We start from the raw sequence: 17,638 nt of genomic DNA, 5'->3' as shown, positions 1-17,638 counted from the left end.
TAATTTATTTGATGAAAATACTGGTTAAGGTGACAGTTTAATTGTGCAGTCATTGTTGTCACATCATTACTTCACTATAAAATTGACGAAACACTAAAAGATGGCTAGATTGAACAAAATACAATAATTCAGAGTCGATTGAACTGAAAAAAAAAAAAATAGTCTTTCAGGTGTGAAAAACAAAAAAAACTATCTTTTATTTTTAACAATAGCCTTCCAAACTATGTCAATCAGTGACAAAGGTCTCAAATAGAGTGGGAAAAATGTGTCGTGACTTGCCGTGATATGACTAACACGTTGTGATTTTGGACTCGTGCCATGTCGTGTTGTGATTAAGTTAATTTTTCATGTGCCGTGCCGTGACTAAAATATCAAGAGATGATCACGGCACGCGAATAGTCACGTCACGTGAGTCACATCGTGCCTAAACATGACTCGTGTGACTATTTTATCATAATTTAAGTTAGTTATTCAAAATTCATTATTTGATCAAGATTTAACGGTTTTAATTACACGTGACTCGCCTGACCACGTGCCGTGTCATGCTGTGACTAGATCTTTCGCGTGACGTGATGTGTTGTGCCAATTTTTCTAAATATAATCACGGCACGTACCGACATGTGTTCCATGCTGTAACCGTGACGGAGCCGGCTTCGCCGTGCCATTTTTTCCACTCTGGTCTCAAAGACAATTAATTTGCTATTTAATGCTCTCAAGTTTTAATTATGAAATAATCATAATACCCTTGATAAATTTATATTTATAAATATTTTTATTAAGTATAATTATTTGAAATTTTCATTATCAATTTTAAATTAATAATGACTTTTATTTCATAATGTTTGTTTTTTCAATTTAACTATATATTATGAATATTTAATGAAGCGCTTACATTTTAAAAAGAATTACAAACTTTCTACAAATTAGAAAACCATAAATCATAATTAATTTAAATATTACTTTATAAACAACTAAGTATATTCTAGTCATTTATAATTAAAAATTGAGCATTAAATAGTAAATTAACTGCCGAGAGAGTGTCAATGACTGATTTTCAAAATTAAAAGTTTGGGATCAACTAATCACAGCTAAAAATGAAGTTGAGATTACGCTGTACCACACTGAGGAAAACATGAGCTGATATATAGACCTCTGATGAGATGTATGATACAGGAAATAACATCTGCTTGATTTAACTAATACATTGCTATTAAATTGACGGCTCACTAACTTATAAAATGTTGCTCCTGTAACCCTCAGTATATATCAGTGTATATATCAGTGTTGTAAACAATGGTATGCGGTTATCGGACGGACATAATACCGTCAAGCGATTAATCGGAAATAATCGGAAATAATCAGCTATAATCGGTCGATTAATCAGAAAAATCTGTGATGGTTTACTTACCGCTAATGACTAATTGGCTGATTAATTGGCCTAAACGGATATTTTTTACAACACTGGTATGTATAACTATAGGTGTGTACATTTGACACCGGAGAGGTAGAAAATGCTTTACTGAAATCAGCTATACAAATCTGCAATTTGTTTTTACATTTTAACAATTAGAGAAGCTTGAATGAAATCTGTAAATATGCCAAGGTATAGTACTAAAATATCATTTTCTTAAAATTTTGAACTTTTCAATTTAAAACTAAGAGGTTAAAGGACACGAGTAGATTTTTAACATATAATGCACACGCAATAAATTTTTGTCTCTGTATTCAAGTGGGTACTGTTGTTAAAATGAAAGAGCAAGTAGAGGTGTCAACGGGTATTGTACGGATAAGGTGGAGACATTTTCATACCCGTACTTGTAATGATAACGAAAAAAATCTTTATCTTTATTTGTCTTAGTTTGTACTCCAATATACACCATAATTTTGTACTCCAATATGCTTCACATTTTTATCTTCATTTTCAAAGTCCGAACAATCAATTCAAACCGCTCAGCATGGTCTTCATAATAAAATATTCTTGGAGACCAAATTTTATATTTTTTAGAACTTTTTTACTATTTTTTTACATAAGTATAATATTATTTTTACTATCTAAAAATATATAAAATTTGGTCTCTAAGCATATTTTATTATAAAAATCATGTTGAGCGGTTCGAATCGACTGTTTGGACTTTGAAAATGGAGATAAATGATGTGGAGCATATTGGAACACAAAATCATGGTGCATTTGAACCCTCCAAAACCATTATTTTTCATATGATGATGGACCCTCCAAAAACAGTGATTTTATACCTATCTAAAAATATAGTAAAGTTTTTCGAAAGATATAAAATTTGGTCTCCAGACACATTTTATTATGAATATCATGTTGAACAGTTTGAATTGTCTGTTTGAACTTCAAAAATAAAGATAAGAATGTGTTCAAATATAAGAATGTAGAACACGATTGGATTACAAAAACAACAAGGTATTTGAGCTCTCCTTGTGTTTTGATCCAGCAGTGCGCTTTCAACATCTCACAAGTAGGCATAAAAGTACATGAGTAAAACTAGGGCGTTCTTAAGCTCGCTAAGGTGTTTGGTAAGCTTAACTCTAAAATATATTATATCGGTTTCAAATGACAAATCTAAGCCGTTGAAATTCATTTACTTCACAAGTGATATTTCGATTCCATAAATTACAAGCAGCACCTAGGAATATGCATTGTAATTACCCAAAAAACACAGATAAGTACCTGCTATATTACGATCCCTAAGGCAACAATTGCATGCCCCGTGTCAATTCCATGTCTCATGATATCATGAATAGATCCAAGGTAGGAACGTGTCATCCTTGCATATCCACTCGTTTCTTGATTCCGAAATAAATCAGTAATTATGATTAACTCCTTAATCATATGTGCACATACTTGTATTATTTCATCAAGGGGTCCAGTGATATCATCACTCATTTACATGAGGAAAATTGGTATTATTGATAATTACTATCTCTCTACATAAGAAATACATACTGAAGTAGAATCTGTATGACTGCCAGTTACGGATAGCGTTGGATAATACCCACGAATACGCATTCTCATGTGAGAGAAACAGTCATCTCATACCTTAGAATTTCTGACACAAATAAAATATTAATGACACAAACACAATCCATATTAAATGTTTTATTTTGGTCAATCAGGTATCCATTTGATTAGATTGACAACTCCTTGTTATATGATCTGCCGAAGATGATCATCATCTAATCCAAATGCTAATCTTATGCCGGTAATTAATGTTCGTTATTAATTACCAAGACTAGAGACACTTTAGAGTATTTATTAACTCATTTATAGAGTTCCACAATTCCAAGTCCTCAACCTAAATTATCTATAAGTAATAAAATACTCAAGAAACAAGATAATAAATAAATCATCCAATTATATGAACAAAATTTAAAAAATAATTATCATATGATTGGCTTCTAAATCATAACAACAGTATTATCTGCATAAAAGTTCCATATGTTCACAAAATTGTTTCTTTTTTTTATAGTAAATTAAGTTGTATAATGTTTATAAAAAAAAATACAGATGAAGTTGAGATTACGCTGTACCACACTGAGGAAGACATGACATGTATGATACAGGTAATAACATCTGCTTGATTTAACTACATTAATTGCTATTAAATTGACGGCTCACTAACTTACAAAATGTTGCAAATGAAGTTGAGATTAAGTTGTACCACATTGAGGAAGACATGACATGTATGATACAGGTAATAACATCTGCTTGATTTAACTAATGAGGAGGGTTCAAATGCCTCCATCTCTTTCCATCATTATCAAAGTTCAAACAGTCGATCCGAACCGCTCAACCTAACCTCCATACTAAAATATGTTTGAAGACCAAATTTTATATTTTTAGGAATTTTTTTACTATTTTTTTAGATAGGTACAAAAATACTGTTTTTAGATGGTTTTTTTTTTTTTGAAGGTTGGCCTAGACCAACAATATATTGATAAAAAAAAGTTTATGTACAATAAGTATTCACAACCACTCCATTTAGATTTACTGATTTTGTACCTATCTAAAAAATAGTAAAAAAATTCCTAAAAATATAAAATTTGGTCTCCAAACATATTTTAGTATGGAGGTTAGGTTGAGCAGTTCGGATCGACTGTTTGAATTTTGAAAATGATAGAGAGAGACGGAGGCATGATGGAGGCACAAAAACATGGAGACATTTGAACCCTCCTCTTAACTAATACATTGCTATTAAATTGACTGCTCACTAACTTACAAAATGTTGCTCCTGTAACCCTCAGTATATATAACTATAGGTGTATACATTCGGCCGAAATTTTTATTATACCCTTTAAAAAAAAAAGATAAACTAAAACACCCCACATCATGGAAAATTTCACATTTATTCGGACCGCTAAGTCAATATGCATTTTATTTATGTGGGGCCACAGATTGGCTTAGAGGTCCCTCAAAACTTAAATATATTTAATAATTATAGTATATTTTTTGAGTTTTGGGAGAATCTCTAAGCCAACGTATAGTACTAAAATATCATTTTTTTAATTTTTAAACTTTTCACTTTAAAACTAAAAGGTTAAAGGAGGAGTATATTTTTAACATATAATGCACATGCAATAAATTTTTGTCTCTGTATTCAAGTGGGTACTGTTGTTAAAATGAAAGAGCGAGTAGGGGTGTCAACGGATACGGTACGGGTCAGGTGGAGGCATTTTCATATCCGTATTCGTAATGGTAATGGAAAAAAATCTTTATCCCTACCCGTTTTATCGAATACGGTGCGAGGCAGGTAAACAGATAAAAAAGTGTCATTGACATCTTAATTTGTACTTTCAATAATATATTTTTCCAAACAAGAAAAAAGAAAAAAATAATAATGAATACAACTAATTTGTATTATGAAAATTTAATAAAATACAAAATTTTATTGTATCTATCATCTTTATACAAAATATATATCTATATTTATAATTTTATTTTTAAAAATTATCTTATATGATAACATGTAAGATAACAACAAAAAAATAATACCCTTATCCGTATCCGATAAGATAACGAAAGAAAAAAAATCTTATCCTTATCCATGTTTTAGAATACGATACGGATCGGGTAAATGGTTAAAAAAGTATCATTGACACTGTTCACACAAAAGCGTATGCACAAAGTTTCAATACAACAAGCTGTACCTTTTAACCTTGGTTACACCTTTCGATTCGGATTGCAAGTGTACAATCCTATCGAGTAGTATATTCAGGTATCGATCCACATGACGGTTCAATTCTTAACTGGACTCTACTTAAATTAATTAGGTACTAGAAGTTTGAAAAAATTGATTTGGTTTGTTTAATTTCCTAAGTTCAATTGTAAGAATTAAATGACAGAAAGTAAAATTTGGTTTTATCAATTAAAAAAAAGGCGTTTCCAGAGTTTCTGATTTCATCTTCAACTCTGTCTCTCGGCACCAGACGCGGCCCGCGTACTCTCATACGCTGCCCGCGTGGCCCTCGAGTGAATACAACATGCGTCTGTTTCTGCGTTGTTTCTTTGTGTAAGGTTCTACTGACCGTACCTAATGTTCCTAAACCTCAACTCTCGTTTGTTGGCTTAATAAACTTGATAGCGGAAATGCAATTTCACCTTCTTAAGTTTCCAACCCTAAACTCTCGTTTATTGGTATTCAACCTAAGTTATTTGTCCGGTTTACTAAAGGTATCCACCACCTCTCGATAAATGGAAAAGTTCACCTCTCAGTTACTATTTGGTCTCGCCTCATGGCTCGAAAACCTACATCAAGTACTTAGTCTGATTGAAAGAAACATCAAGGCCAAAATACTAAAAAAGATGCTATAAACATCTAACAATAAACAACAAGAATCATTCAAACAATTTCAACAAAGCAATTAAAATAGTACTCAAACAAATAAACACAAATATCAACACAGATCCAAACAACATGCATATAAAACAGAGTATTCGACTACATCATAACCCTAGAAACTAAATAAACTATTCAGACATGATCAAAAAGCAAACAAAACAAGTGGAGAAAAGAAAGTTCATAATGAAAATGATAAAACCCGGAGAGATCAAGCTTCCTACTGAGCCTCCTCTTTCTGCCTCCAAATATTGCTCCCAAAAGGGAGAGATCCCCTTCCTCATGCTGCCTCCCCTTTATTTATAACTATTTTGTGACTTGGGGAGCAAGCAACCAAGGATGGAAGATGAATCAATCAAGATCTCATGAGATATGGCAATAAATTCAGCTGATGCCTCTCTAAAATGATTTCTGCGATTTGCACATTACAAATTTTGATTTATAACCTTCCTAAAATTGTAGATCTTGTTGTCATTTTTCCAGCAAGCTTTTATTTGCCTAAAATGGAGTTCGTATGACCAAGATATGATCAAAATACGAAAAGATGTGAAAGCTGAAATTTTCATATATGCGCTGCGCGGCCCCGCGTGGGATTCTATGCGACCCGCGTGTTGTCTCTGTTTCTGCTGTGAACAAAACTTCAAATAGGCATAACTCATTATCCGTAGAAAAGCTTGCGAGAATATCTATAATTTGCTCCATTTCCTGAAATTTAAATAAACTTCGAAAGTAACTTGATTCTTGATATAATTCTAAACTAAATTAAACTAAATTCATAGAAATTGGTCAAGTTATTGATATAAAACCCTAGGCAAAAGTATCATAATTTATGCTCATCAGACACTCCTAAGAGCAAGGGTCTCCTAATTTGTAAGTTGAATTCATTATTTTAAGAAGAACATATATAGATCATGAGTAGAACTAGGGTGTTCTTAAGCTCACCAAAGTGTTTGGTGAGCTTAACTTCAAAACTCATCAAATCGGTTTTAAATGACGAATCCGAACCGTTGGAATCCGCCTACCTTACGAGTGATGCGTCTACATGTGAAAATTTTAAACATTCGAATTAATTTAGTATAAAGTCAAGCGGTTAAAAAACCTTCAAAAAATGAATGCACTAAAATTAATTTATTAACCTTCTAATTTTGACCGATTGACTTTATATTAAGTTAATTCGAATGTTTAAAATTTTCACATGTAGACACATCACTCGTATGGTGGGTGGGTTCCAACGGTTCGGATTCTTCATATGAAACCGATTTAATGAGTTTTGGAGTTAAGCTCACCAAACACTTTGGTGAACTTAAGAACACCCTAGTTCTACTCTATAGATCATTTCCAAAAGATTTGATTATAAAACCGCGGACATAATGCAGTAACGCAAGTTCATGTTCAGTTTTTGAGAAAAATATCTAAAAGATATTGTGTACCGGAATTTTAATTAAAAAATAAATTGAAGATCAATTGTCAAATTCTTTTAAAAATTATATTAAAAAATACTATACAATTAATTCAATTTTAATTAAAATTCAAATTTTATCTGCCTCTAAGTGCCATATTATTATAATTCAACTAGCTAGCTTATCTGATCAAACAATTTCCTAAATAATTGTTTGAAATTTAAAATCATGCCGTGCCGTGGGTAAATTGTGTAAAAAAAGAAGAATAACTAGCAGTTTAGCTATTTAGAAACTTCTAGTTTCCTATGAAGGGCTCATTCTCCACATGCTTTATTGTAAGCTAATTGGAAAGAATAAATTAAGATACAACCATTCACACACACTCACAATTCACAAAGTCACAAGTCGCAACTGTATTTAGACAAATTATGTTCTAATAAGACATTTTATGTCGTAATGAACTATAGTACGTATTAGTCTTGTCCACATTAGTGGCGGAGCCACAATGTCTCAGGGATAGACAGCTGTCTACTTTTGGATTTTTTTTTCTTCTTTTGACTAGATTCTTTAATGGGTCTTGCTTACCTCTGAATTTGATTCTGTCTATCTCTGGATTCAATTCGGAGTAGTGATTGTCAGTTCAAATTTCAGAGATAGTTTGTGAGTCGTTTAATCTAATTATGAAAGAAAGGAATTTTAATTAAAAAATAAATTGAAGATCAATTGTCTTTAAAAAATTATATTAAAAAATTAATACAATACAATAAATTCAATTTTAATTCAGATTCAAATTTTATCTGCCTCTTAGTGCCATATTATTATAATTCAACTAGCTTATCTGATCAAACAATTTCCTAAATAATTGTTTGAAATTTGAAATCATGCCGTGTGTAAATTGTTAAAAAAAAGAAAAGAATAACTAGCAGTTTAGCAATATGACTGACTAGTGATTTATTTCCGAAATTTTTATAAATACCCAAAAAAATATAAAATTACAGAATCTACCCACTATTTGAATGAAATTCGAAAAATACCCAATCCGGTTATCCAATAACCGAATTTGTAACAAATTTCTGGTCAATGGATTCCCGGACTCAAAACAATATATCCGGTTAACCATTCACCGAAAAATTGTATTTTTTTTTTAAAGAGAATTTTTTTTTATTTTTTGTATTGAAATGTTGAATATATTTCTTTAAAAATAGATAGAATACAATATAATTTGATTTATTAGAAAGACTGCAACAAATAACCCGGATCAATATTTTTCAGGCCGGATTTTTCGCGGCTGTAAGAAAAATTAATATATTTCTTTGTGTTATTGGAAAAAAATAAAAATGCTTAGATTATGAGTTATTGATCCCGGTTCAAAAGTCACTTCTATGTAATCTATAAAATATTGTGATCCTTCTAGGACATTTAATTTATAAAAAGTTGTATCTATTTTGAGAATTCTTTTTGAATAACAATTATTAAATAACTTAAAGTTTTTATTTTTTTTCAAAAATAGATACAACTTTTCATAAATTAAATGTCCTAGAAGGATCACAATATTTTCTAGATTACATAGAAGTGACTTTTGAACCGGGATCAATAACTCAGAATCTAAGCATTTTTATTTTTATTTTCCAATAACACATAAAGAAATATATTAATTTTTCTTACAGCCGCGAAAAATCTAGCCTGAAAAATATTGATCCGGGTTATTTGTTGCAGTCTTTCTAATAAATCAAATTATATTGTATTCCATCTAATTTTAAAGAAATATATTCAACATTTCTAATATTTCATTACAAAAAAAAATTAAAAATTTATGTTTTTTTAAAAAAAAAAAAAAAACTTTCCAACTGGATATGTTGTTAAAAATATATATATATATATATATATATATATAACTTTTCGGTGAATGGTTAACCGGATATGTTATTTTGAGTCCGGGAATCCATTGACCAGAAATTTGTCACAAATCCGGTTATTGGATAACCGCATTGGGTATTTTTCGAATTTCATTCAAACAGTGGGTAGATTCCGTAATTTTATATTTTTTTTGAGTATTTATAAAAATTTCGGGATTTATTTAGAAACTTCTAGTTTCTTATAAATGGCTCATTCTCCACATGCTTTATTGTAAGCTAATTGGAAAGAATAAATTAAGATACAACCATTCACACACTCACAATTCACAAAGTCACAAGTCGCAACTGTGTTTAGCCAAATTATATTCTAATAAGACATTTTATGTCGTAATGAAGTAATGAACTATAGTACGTATTAGTCTTGTCCACATGTCTAATTAATAAGACATTTTATGTCGTAATGAACTACAGTATTAGTCTTGTCCACTTGATTGTGCTCTTAAATTAAGGAATAATTTGCTCAGATAGATCTTTTTTTGTTTTTTGAAAGCCTGATATCAGGTGGTTACAACAGTGTAATTTTCACCATGAAAATTACAACAAGAATACAATATCTTAAACAAAGCAACTTATATATCATCCAAATCTCCTATAATTCCCTTAACAGTATTGGATCCAGAGCCCGTCATGCCTGATTTGCTACATTTTTCGGATCAGTCCCTCTACCTTCAAAAATTACACATTTTCTATTCTTCCAAATACCAGCAACCAGAAAGAAACCCCATCCCCTAGACCTCCATGCTAGAGCTTCTGTCAACAAAATTGGATCCATAAAATGGCTTCTCTTCTAGCCCGTTCAGCTAAAATTATAGGATCTGTACCCCTTCCTTCAAAGATAATGCTATTTCTATTCTTCCATATGAACCAGCAACCAGCCAAGAAATATACTCCCCATTTTCTTCTTGCCTTCAGACTATTGTAAGGTTTGTATGAATTTTCTACAGTGGAGCTAACTGAATCCCCCTGTCTCAATATTCTGAAACCTGACAATAGGGATAGTCTTGACCAGAAAGTAATTGCAAAATTACAAAGGAAAAAAAAGGTGTAGAGATGTTTCTAGGGAACATGCTTGGCATACAACACAATGGAGGTCACACTGGAAGCCCCTGCGAGACATATTGTCATGAGTGAGGAGTTTATTTTTTAAGAAGAGATATGCAAATACCTTACAGTTGGTGGAATTTTGAGTTGCCATATGAATTCAAATTTCCACTTAGTTTTGAGTTTGCCATGTAATTTGCTCAGATAGATCACCAACGGAAAAAACAGAGAACAAATATTTGTAGTATGTTGTGTGTCTGTATATATAAGGAGGGTTCAAATGTACTATAATTTTGTGCTCCAATATGCTTCATATTTTTTTCTCTGTTTTCAAAGTTCGAACAGTCAATTCAAACCACCCAACATGATATTCATAATAAAATATGTTTGGAGACCAAAGTTTATATTTTTTAGAATCTTTTTACTATTTTTTTAGATAGTTACAAAACATTGTTTTAAGGAGATTTTGTACCATCCGAAAAAATGATATTTTACCTATGTACCATATATAGCCCAAATAACCGATCCAAACCGTTCATCTTGTTCTCCATATTAATATGTGCTTGGAGACCAAATTTTATATTTTTTGGAATTTGTTTACTATTTATTAAGCCACTTTGAAAATAACTGATCCAACAATAACAGTAAAATCAAAAGGCACCGTTGGATCAACAATTTTCAAAGTGGCTTAATAAATAGTAAAAAAATTTCAAAAAATATAAAATTTGGTCTCCAAACACATATTAATATGGAGAACAAGATGAATGGTTTGGATATGTTATTTGGACTTTGAATTCGGTGATTTATAGTCCAATGCACAAAGATAACTATGCATTGCAATGTATGGTAGTCTTACTATATATATATATATAGCCCAAGTTGTTTCACTGTGGACGTCCATGCTAATTCTAAATTAATTAATTCAATTTGTCTAAATCGATCGTACATTCGTACTTATATTATGTATTACATTAAAATGCGTTCGTTATATGTTATGAAACATTTATAATATATATATTGGGGGCTCCCATGATATTTTTTTTCTTAATAAAAGGAGGTAATTTGTACAACATTTTTGCATTTGCTAGAAACTTGTTCTGGTTATCATTAATTAACAACTAACAAGTAAAATGCATGAAATCAAAGAAACTCGGATTGCAGTAGTGTTTGTTAGTGCAGTACCATTTATTTTAATTAATGTAGTTTAAATGTTTCCAAAATATAAAGAATTTCTAGGAAAAAGACCTTAATATTATTTTATTTTATTTCTGAACTTAAATATCGTAAAAGAAAATAAAAATGATATGTCATAGGGTCAAAGTTAATTAAATAGAAAACTTAGTGTAGGCAATGCTAATTGGTTGCCTAGCTAGGTGCATTAGGTATAATTACATATTTACATCTCATAGGTATAGTTGTTCTCCAAACATGATTGATCAGTCCAAGGATTTCATTTCTTGTATAATCGAATTATTATTTTTTTATTATTCAGTCTTTAATTTAATTTCATTAATACGATACGAATCAGATAAATGGATAAAAAGGTGCCATTGACACTCCTAAGAGCCAGGGTCTCCTAATTTGTAAGTTGAATTCATTATTTTAAGAAGAACATATATATGTCATTTCCAAAAGATTTAATGATAAAACCGTGGACATAACGGAGTAACGCAAGTTTATGTTCAGTTTTTGAAAATAATATTTAAAAGATGTTGAGGTGTACCAGAATTTTAATTAAAAAATAAATTGAAGATCAATTGTCTTTTAAAAATTATATTAAAAAATTAATACAATACAATAAATTCAATTTTAATTCAAATTCAAATTTTATCTGCCTCTAAGTGCCATATTATTATAATTCAACTAGCTTATCTGATCAAACAATTTCCTAAATAATTGTTTGAAATTTAAAATCATGCCGTGGGTAAATTGTGTAAAAAAAGAAAAGAATAACTAGCAGTTTAGCTATTTAGAAACTTCTAGTTTCCTATGAAGGGCTCATTCTCCACATGCTTTATTGTAAGCTAATTGGAAAGAATAAATTAAGATACAACCATTCACACACTCACAATTCACAAAGTCACAACTGTGTTTAGCCAAATTCTATTCTAATAAGACATTTTATGTCGTAATTAATTATATTAGTCTTGGCCACATGACTGTGCTCTTAAAGGAATAATTTGCTCAGATAGATCTCCAACGAAAAAAACAGAGAACAAATATTTGTAGAGTGTGTGTATATATCCACTTACAATATTTGTAAGTTACAACATCTTATAACAATTTGGTTTTGTGATTTTCAAAGCCTAAACAGTCGATTCAAACCGTTCAGCATGATATCTATATTAACATGTGCTTCGAGATCAAATTTTACATTCTTTTTGAATTTTGTTTACTATTTATTAAGTATTTTACAAAACTGTTGTTTTTCAGTGGTCCAAAATTGCCTAAAAACAACGATTTTGTAAAAGATTTAATAAATAGTAAAAAAAAAATGTAAATTTTGATCTCCAAACATATTTTAATATAGAGATCATGTTGAACAGTTTGAATCGATTGCTTGGACTTTAAAAATTATAAAACCAAATTGTTATAAGATGTTGTAACTTACAAATGTTGCAAGTGAATCCCTTCTCATATATATATATATATGAGTAAAACTAGGGTGTTCTTAAGCTCACCAAACTGTTTGGTGAGCTTAACTCTAAAACCCATCAAATCGGTTTCAAATGACGAATCCGAACCAATATGATCTTCGTAATAAAATATTTTTGGAGACCAAATTTTATATTTCTTAAAAAAAATTACATAGGTACAATATTATTTTTTCGGATGGTACATAATCTCCTTGAAATAGTGATTTTATAACTTCAAAAATAAAAATAAGAATGTAGAACGAAACAATAAAGTATTTGAGCTCCCCTTGTGTTTTGATCCAGCAGTGCACTTTCAACATCTTACAAGTAGGCATAAAGTACATTAACAGAGAGAGATCCTCTTCTGCATGCTGTTAAATTACAAACTCCCAAAGTGTGCTTTGACAAAAAAGAAAATACTCAATTTATTATTGGTACTAATCAGTTACCCACCCACTAAACCTTGACAAAAGTTAGGATTTGCTCCCACCCTTAAAAAAATCCATCTTAGAAAAGAACAAAGTTAGATTTTTATTTTGTGATGTTTTAAAAATGTTAGTTGATTGTATAAAAAGTGATCTTAATCTCATCTTCCAAAAAAAAAAGATAATTAAGTTAATGTTACAGTGCCACTTGGTCATATATGATATGATTTTATATGTTTTAAAAGTGGCAGAGCATATCCCTACTTTAGTGCTTGGTGCCTCACTTTATGAAGCCACAGATATATCGATTTTGTTGCATTCCCTTCCCACACACACACAAACAGAGAATGAGACAAGTTTAACAAATATTTACACCTAATTTAACCATTTTTTTTCATGCATGCTTAAAATTTATTTTTGTAAGATATTCAGGATTACATACAGATGCAAACCTTAATTAAAATAATATTACTATTGCAAAAACTAGCATTTGGTCCAATGAAAAAAAGATAATATTTTATGTGTGTTAGGGTGTCCATCGGTTCGGATATTATCCATACCGTTTTGATGCTGATCATTGTCAAATGTATAATAAATTCTGTAAACGCTGACCATTGACAACGTTCAGCTTAAATTTTATAATCTACTTTTGTAATGCTAATTACTTTTCTAAATAAGCAGCTTATATTGCTGAAATATAAAATGATGGCCATTCTTATAACATATAATTCTTAATGTTTTTGAATTCTTCGGATAAATATATTTGCAAAAAGTTGTACTTTGTTTGTTAGGATGGCATATTGGTACATGTATAATTTATATTAATATGGGGTCGTATGGGCTGCCTTTATATTAACCATAGTTTTCCCAACATGGTATTGTATATTTGTATATATGTGAGAAACTTTTTATAAAATAATTAATGGTGATTTAGTGGGTATGGCATGTCTAAATTAAATAACTTATAACACCAACCTAAAATAATTGCATGTTCATTGGCACAAAAAAAATGAATTGTGTTGCAGAGACTTAATATAGCCTTAAAATTAATAGTCATATTTATCAAAGATTGAGTTATCATCTGTCTAAGAAAAACCAAATTCATATGTATTTAGAATTTAATTGTTATGTTGAACACAAATTGCAACACACCGGAAATGGAACCAAACTTGTTTATGGCCATCATTTTCAGAACAAAAGGAAAGCATATTGTTCTTTAGCTTTGAGATGCTTTTTACATCTTTCAAATTTAAAAGTAGAAATGTAGAATGCAACTCTGTTTCTGCTTGCTTTTAATTTTCTTTGGATTGTTTTTCCCTTTTTGTATTGTGTTGTGTTTAATGTTTATAGGATAGAAATGGGGTGTTGGGCCAGATCAGCACCAGACAGGTGGACCCAAATTGATGCAAATAGGTGGTTTATTTTAATTTACAAAATCAAATAGCAAGTCACCGGCCTAACTTTTCCGGAAAAAAAAAAAGGTGAAAGCAAAAAGAGAAAAGATATTTGGAAGCAGTAATAGAAGCATCAAGGGCAAAGTATGGATCCTACTGCTTTTAAAAGAGAGGTCTATGATTTAAATAATTAATTCCAAAGCTCCTTTAATTATTTTCAAAAAAGGGATAACTTTGCAATGAGCAACATAAGGAATTGCTTCAAACAAAATTAAAGAATCTCTCTGGTTGTTTTGATAGTTTTCTGATTTAAGTTTTTTTTTTTTGTTGTAAAGAAGCGGTGCACCGTACACCTACAATTTTAGAACGAATTGAATTTGGGTTGAGGTAAATTAGTAAAGGGATCCAGTTGTCCTCTAATTTTGGGCCGAAGTTGATAAATAATGGGCCTGGTTAAATATATATAGAGATAGCATTTATGGACCATCCAATGTAACTAAGAGGCCTATTTGTACAATCGGCACCACGGACGAAGAGACTTCGAACCTAATAAAATGAATTCACATCCCCTCAGTTACCTGACTGAGTACAATTAAATTGAACGGTTTAAGATTAGAATTTTTAACTTGACACGTATCTCAAAGCACAAATAATACTGCCCCCCTCTGTCATTCCGAACAGGCTCCGGCTGATATTAAATATAGGCCGTCCATTTCAATTTTTTTGAGTCAGGTACCTGGGACGATGCTGATCCTAATAAAATGGTTTCAATGGGCATATATGCAAAAAGTTCATAAATTAGGGAAGGTAGAAGGGGAGAAGTGAAAGAGATTCGATTTTGCAATCAAGAGAAAACAAGAGAGAGCAGGGAAGAAACAATGGTGAAAGTTGCCACCTTCTTCGGTATGAGCTTCGGCGCGTTTCTCTTCTGGCAATCCATGGATAAACTCCATGTCTGGATCGCTCTTCACCAAGACGAGAAGGTATCTCTCTCTCTCTGTCTCTCACACACCACTTCCCTCCTCCCGTAAAATGTTGAGGTTTTTGAAAGGTAACCGGGTTTATTTTGCTCCGATTTGGAATATACAGTCAAGTCAGCTCGATTTGTGGCTCAGTACCTCTATGTGTCAGATTTTTAATAGCAAGTCCTCTGAGTAATATTGGATCATACAGTGTTCGATCTCAGTCATATCCTGAGTTGAGTAGTAGGTTAGGTTTAGCTGTCAGGTAAAAATGGATTGAATTTTGGGTTGGTATCGATCCAATTGTTAGTTCATAATCAAGGTTAAAGTTATGCCCTATCAGATCTTTCAAGTTAATTAGATTATGTTGAGTTATCAGCTTACTCAAAAGTTAAAGATAACCCTAAGAAAATATAGTGTGTTATTTTGTGTTGATGTCTAGACTTTGTGTTCTTAGCTTATTATCATAATGCAAAATTTGTTAGTTAAAAATCATATTGCCTATATTGAACGCTGTGATCTGCTTCTTTTAATCTTTCAATAGTAAAGGGAGTAATACTCTAGTTTATGATTCTTAAGCTGAAGAACCCAAAAATCAAGCCAAATAATAAAACCAATAAATCCTTGCATCCTTTTTCTTGCTTTGATTTTTATTTTTCTAATTTAAGTTGTGTTGTCCTTTCGCACAGCACAACAAATATCAATTAGCATTTTCAAGGGATGAACAAAGCAAGTAATTTCAATCAATGCAACATCATGCTTAAAAATGTAGATAAATATCAATTATCTCCCGAGAAAACTCTCCAAAGTGAGAAGTATATAACCATACCCTTGTTTCCGTATCCTAAACTTACACAGGGAACCAAGACAATGTGTCTCAATTTTATAAACATTGATAAACATAAAGAAATAATAAGTATTATGTCTAAGCTTAATATCGAAAGTCAAAAGGGGAATTTGATGTATACTATAGTATATAAAAATATTGAAAACATTATGCATGTCCTCAAGAGAATAAGAATTCTGTATCCATCTATACTAGTTTGCACATGACATTTCTTGCAAATAAGAAGTGTCATGATTATGCGAGTTCTTCATTATCCCTCCCCCCTACTTTATTACACATACTTATTCGGATCAGAAAGGTAGAGAATATGAATAGAGAGAAGGAATACATTCAGCATGATCATGAGAGGAGTTGTTTTTCGTTTATTGAACAAGGAAGAAGAGAACCTGATTTGGGAACTTAAAGAGAGCTGGGAGAAGAGAGATGATATTTGCTCCGTCTTTTGGAGGGGCATATGATCTAACCCTTTTTCAGAGGGTAAAATCATACCATTTTAATTCATTCTCTTCAACATGTCCCGCTAACTCACGTATATTTTGTTTACAATTTATTCCTTGTTCTGAAGAGACTATTGTAAATGGTGTACATTTATTTACCAGTAATTTGATCTCTTTCCACCACTAATTAGGTTATATGATAGTGTTAACAGAAGACTCTATTGCAAAATACTCGCTCTATTCTGAACATCAGTATTTTGTCTCCTGATTATACATCCCACAAATAATCCCTCTCATTTTGCTTAGTTGCCTCCTAATGTAACAGTTTATCTTTATCTCCAACAAGTACTGTTAGAGTTAGCTTTAAATACGATACATTATTTTCTGTGATATTTTATGAACTCAAATCTAACCATTTTATTCTGTATTTCAGAAAGAAAGACTGGATAGGGAGATGGAAATCAAGAGGGTCAGGCAGGAGCTTCTGGCGGAAGCAAAACAAAATGAATCTCTTGCATAAATTCCTTGTCATCTGCTTTCTAAATTTTCTTTTCTCGATTTGCTTTGAAATCATTGTTTTGGAATCTCTGTTATGCTAATAAGCTGACAATAGTTGATCCTGACACTTTCCTATGATGTTGGGAATGCTTGCTCTGCCTTGCAGTGACATGGAATTGTTTGGTGTAGTTACAAATCTTGAAATATATTTGGTACTTGTA

At 31.1% G+C, this 17,638-nt stretch overlaps 1 protein-coding gene across 1 annotated transcript; it reads left to right on the top strand.

The window, feature by feature from the left end:
* Positions 1 to 15,465: 15,465 nt before the first annotated feature.
* On the top strand, positions 15,466 to 17,621 carry LOC144565929 (uncharacterized). The gene is made up of 2 exons (XM_078315772.1): positions 15,466 to 15,656; positions 17,353 to 17,621. Exons 1-2 carry the CDS (start codon positions 15,552 to 15,554, stop codon positions 17,437 to 17,439), a joined length of 192 nt encoding a protein of 63 aa, XP_078171898.1. The 5' UTR covers positions 15,466 to 15,551; the 3' UTR covers positions 17,440 to 17,621.
* The last annotated feature ends 17 nt before the right edge of the window (positions 17,622 to 17,638 follow it).

Source organism: Carex rostrata, chromosome 15, assembly GCF_964058835.1.
Source record: "Carex rostrata chromosome 15, lpCarRost1.2, whole genome shotgun sequence".
NCBI lineage: Eukaryota > Viridiplantae > Streptophyta > Magnoliopsida > Poales > Cyperaceae > Carex > Carex rostrata.
The sequence above is the reverse complement of the archived record's forward strand: the minus strand, read 5'-3'. Positions and strand labels throughout refer to the sequence as shown.

Bases quoted from the DNA above. Each gene is read 5' to 3' on its own strand.
- LOC144565929 (XM_078315772.1), top strand. From the start codon at position 15,552: ATGGTGAAAGTTGCCACCTTCTTCGGTATGAGCTTCGGCGCGTTTCTC. The intron at 15,657-17,352 runs GTATCTCTCTCT...TCTGTATTTCAG, and splicing joins CTCTTCACCAAGACGAGAAG to AAAGAAAGACTGGATAGGGA.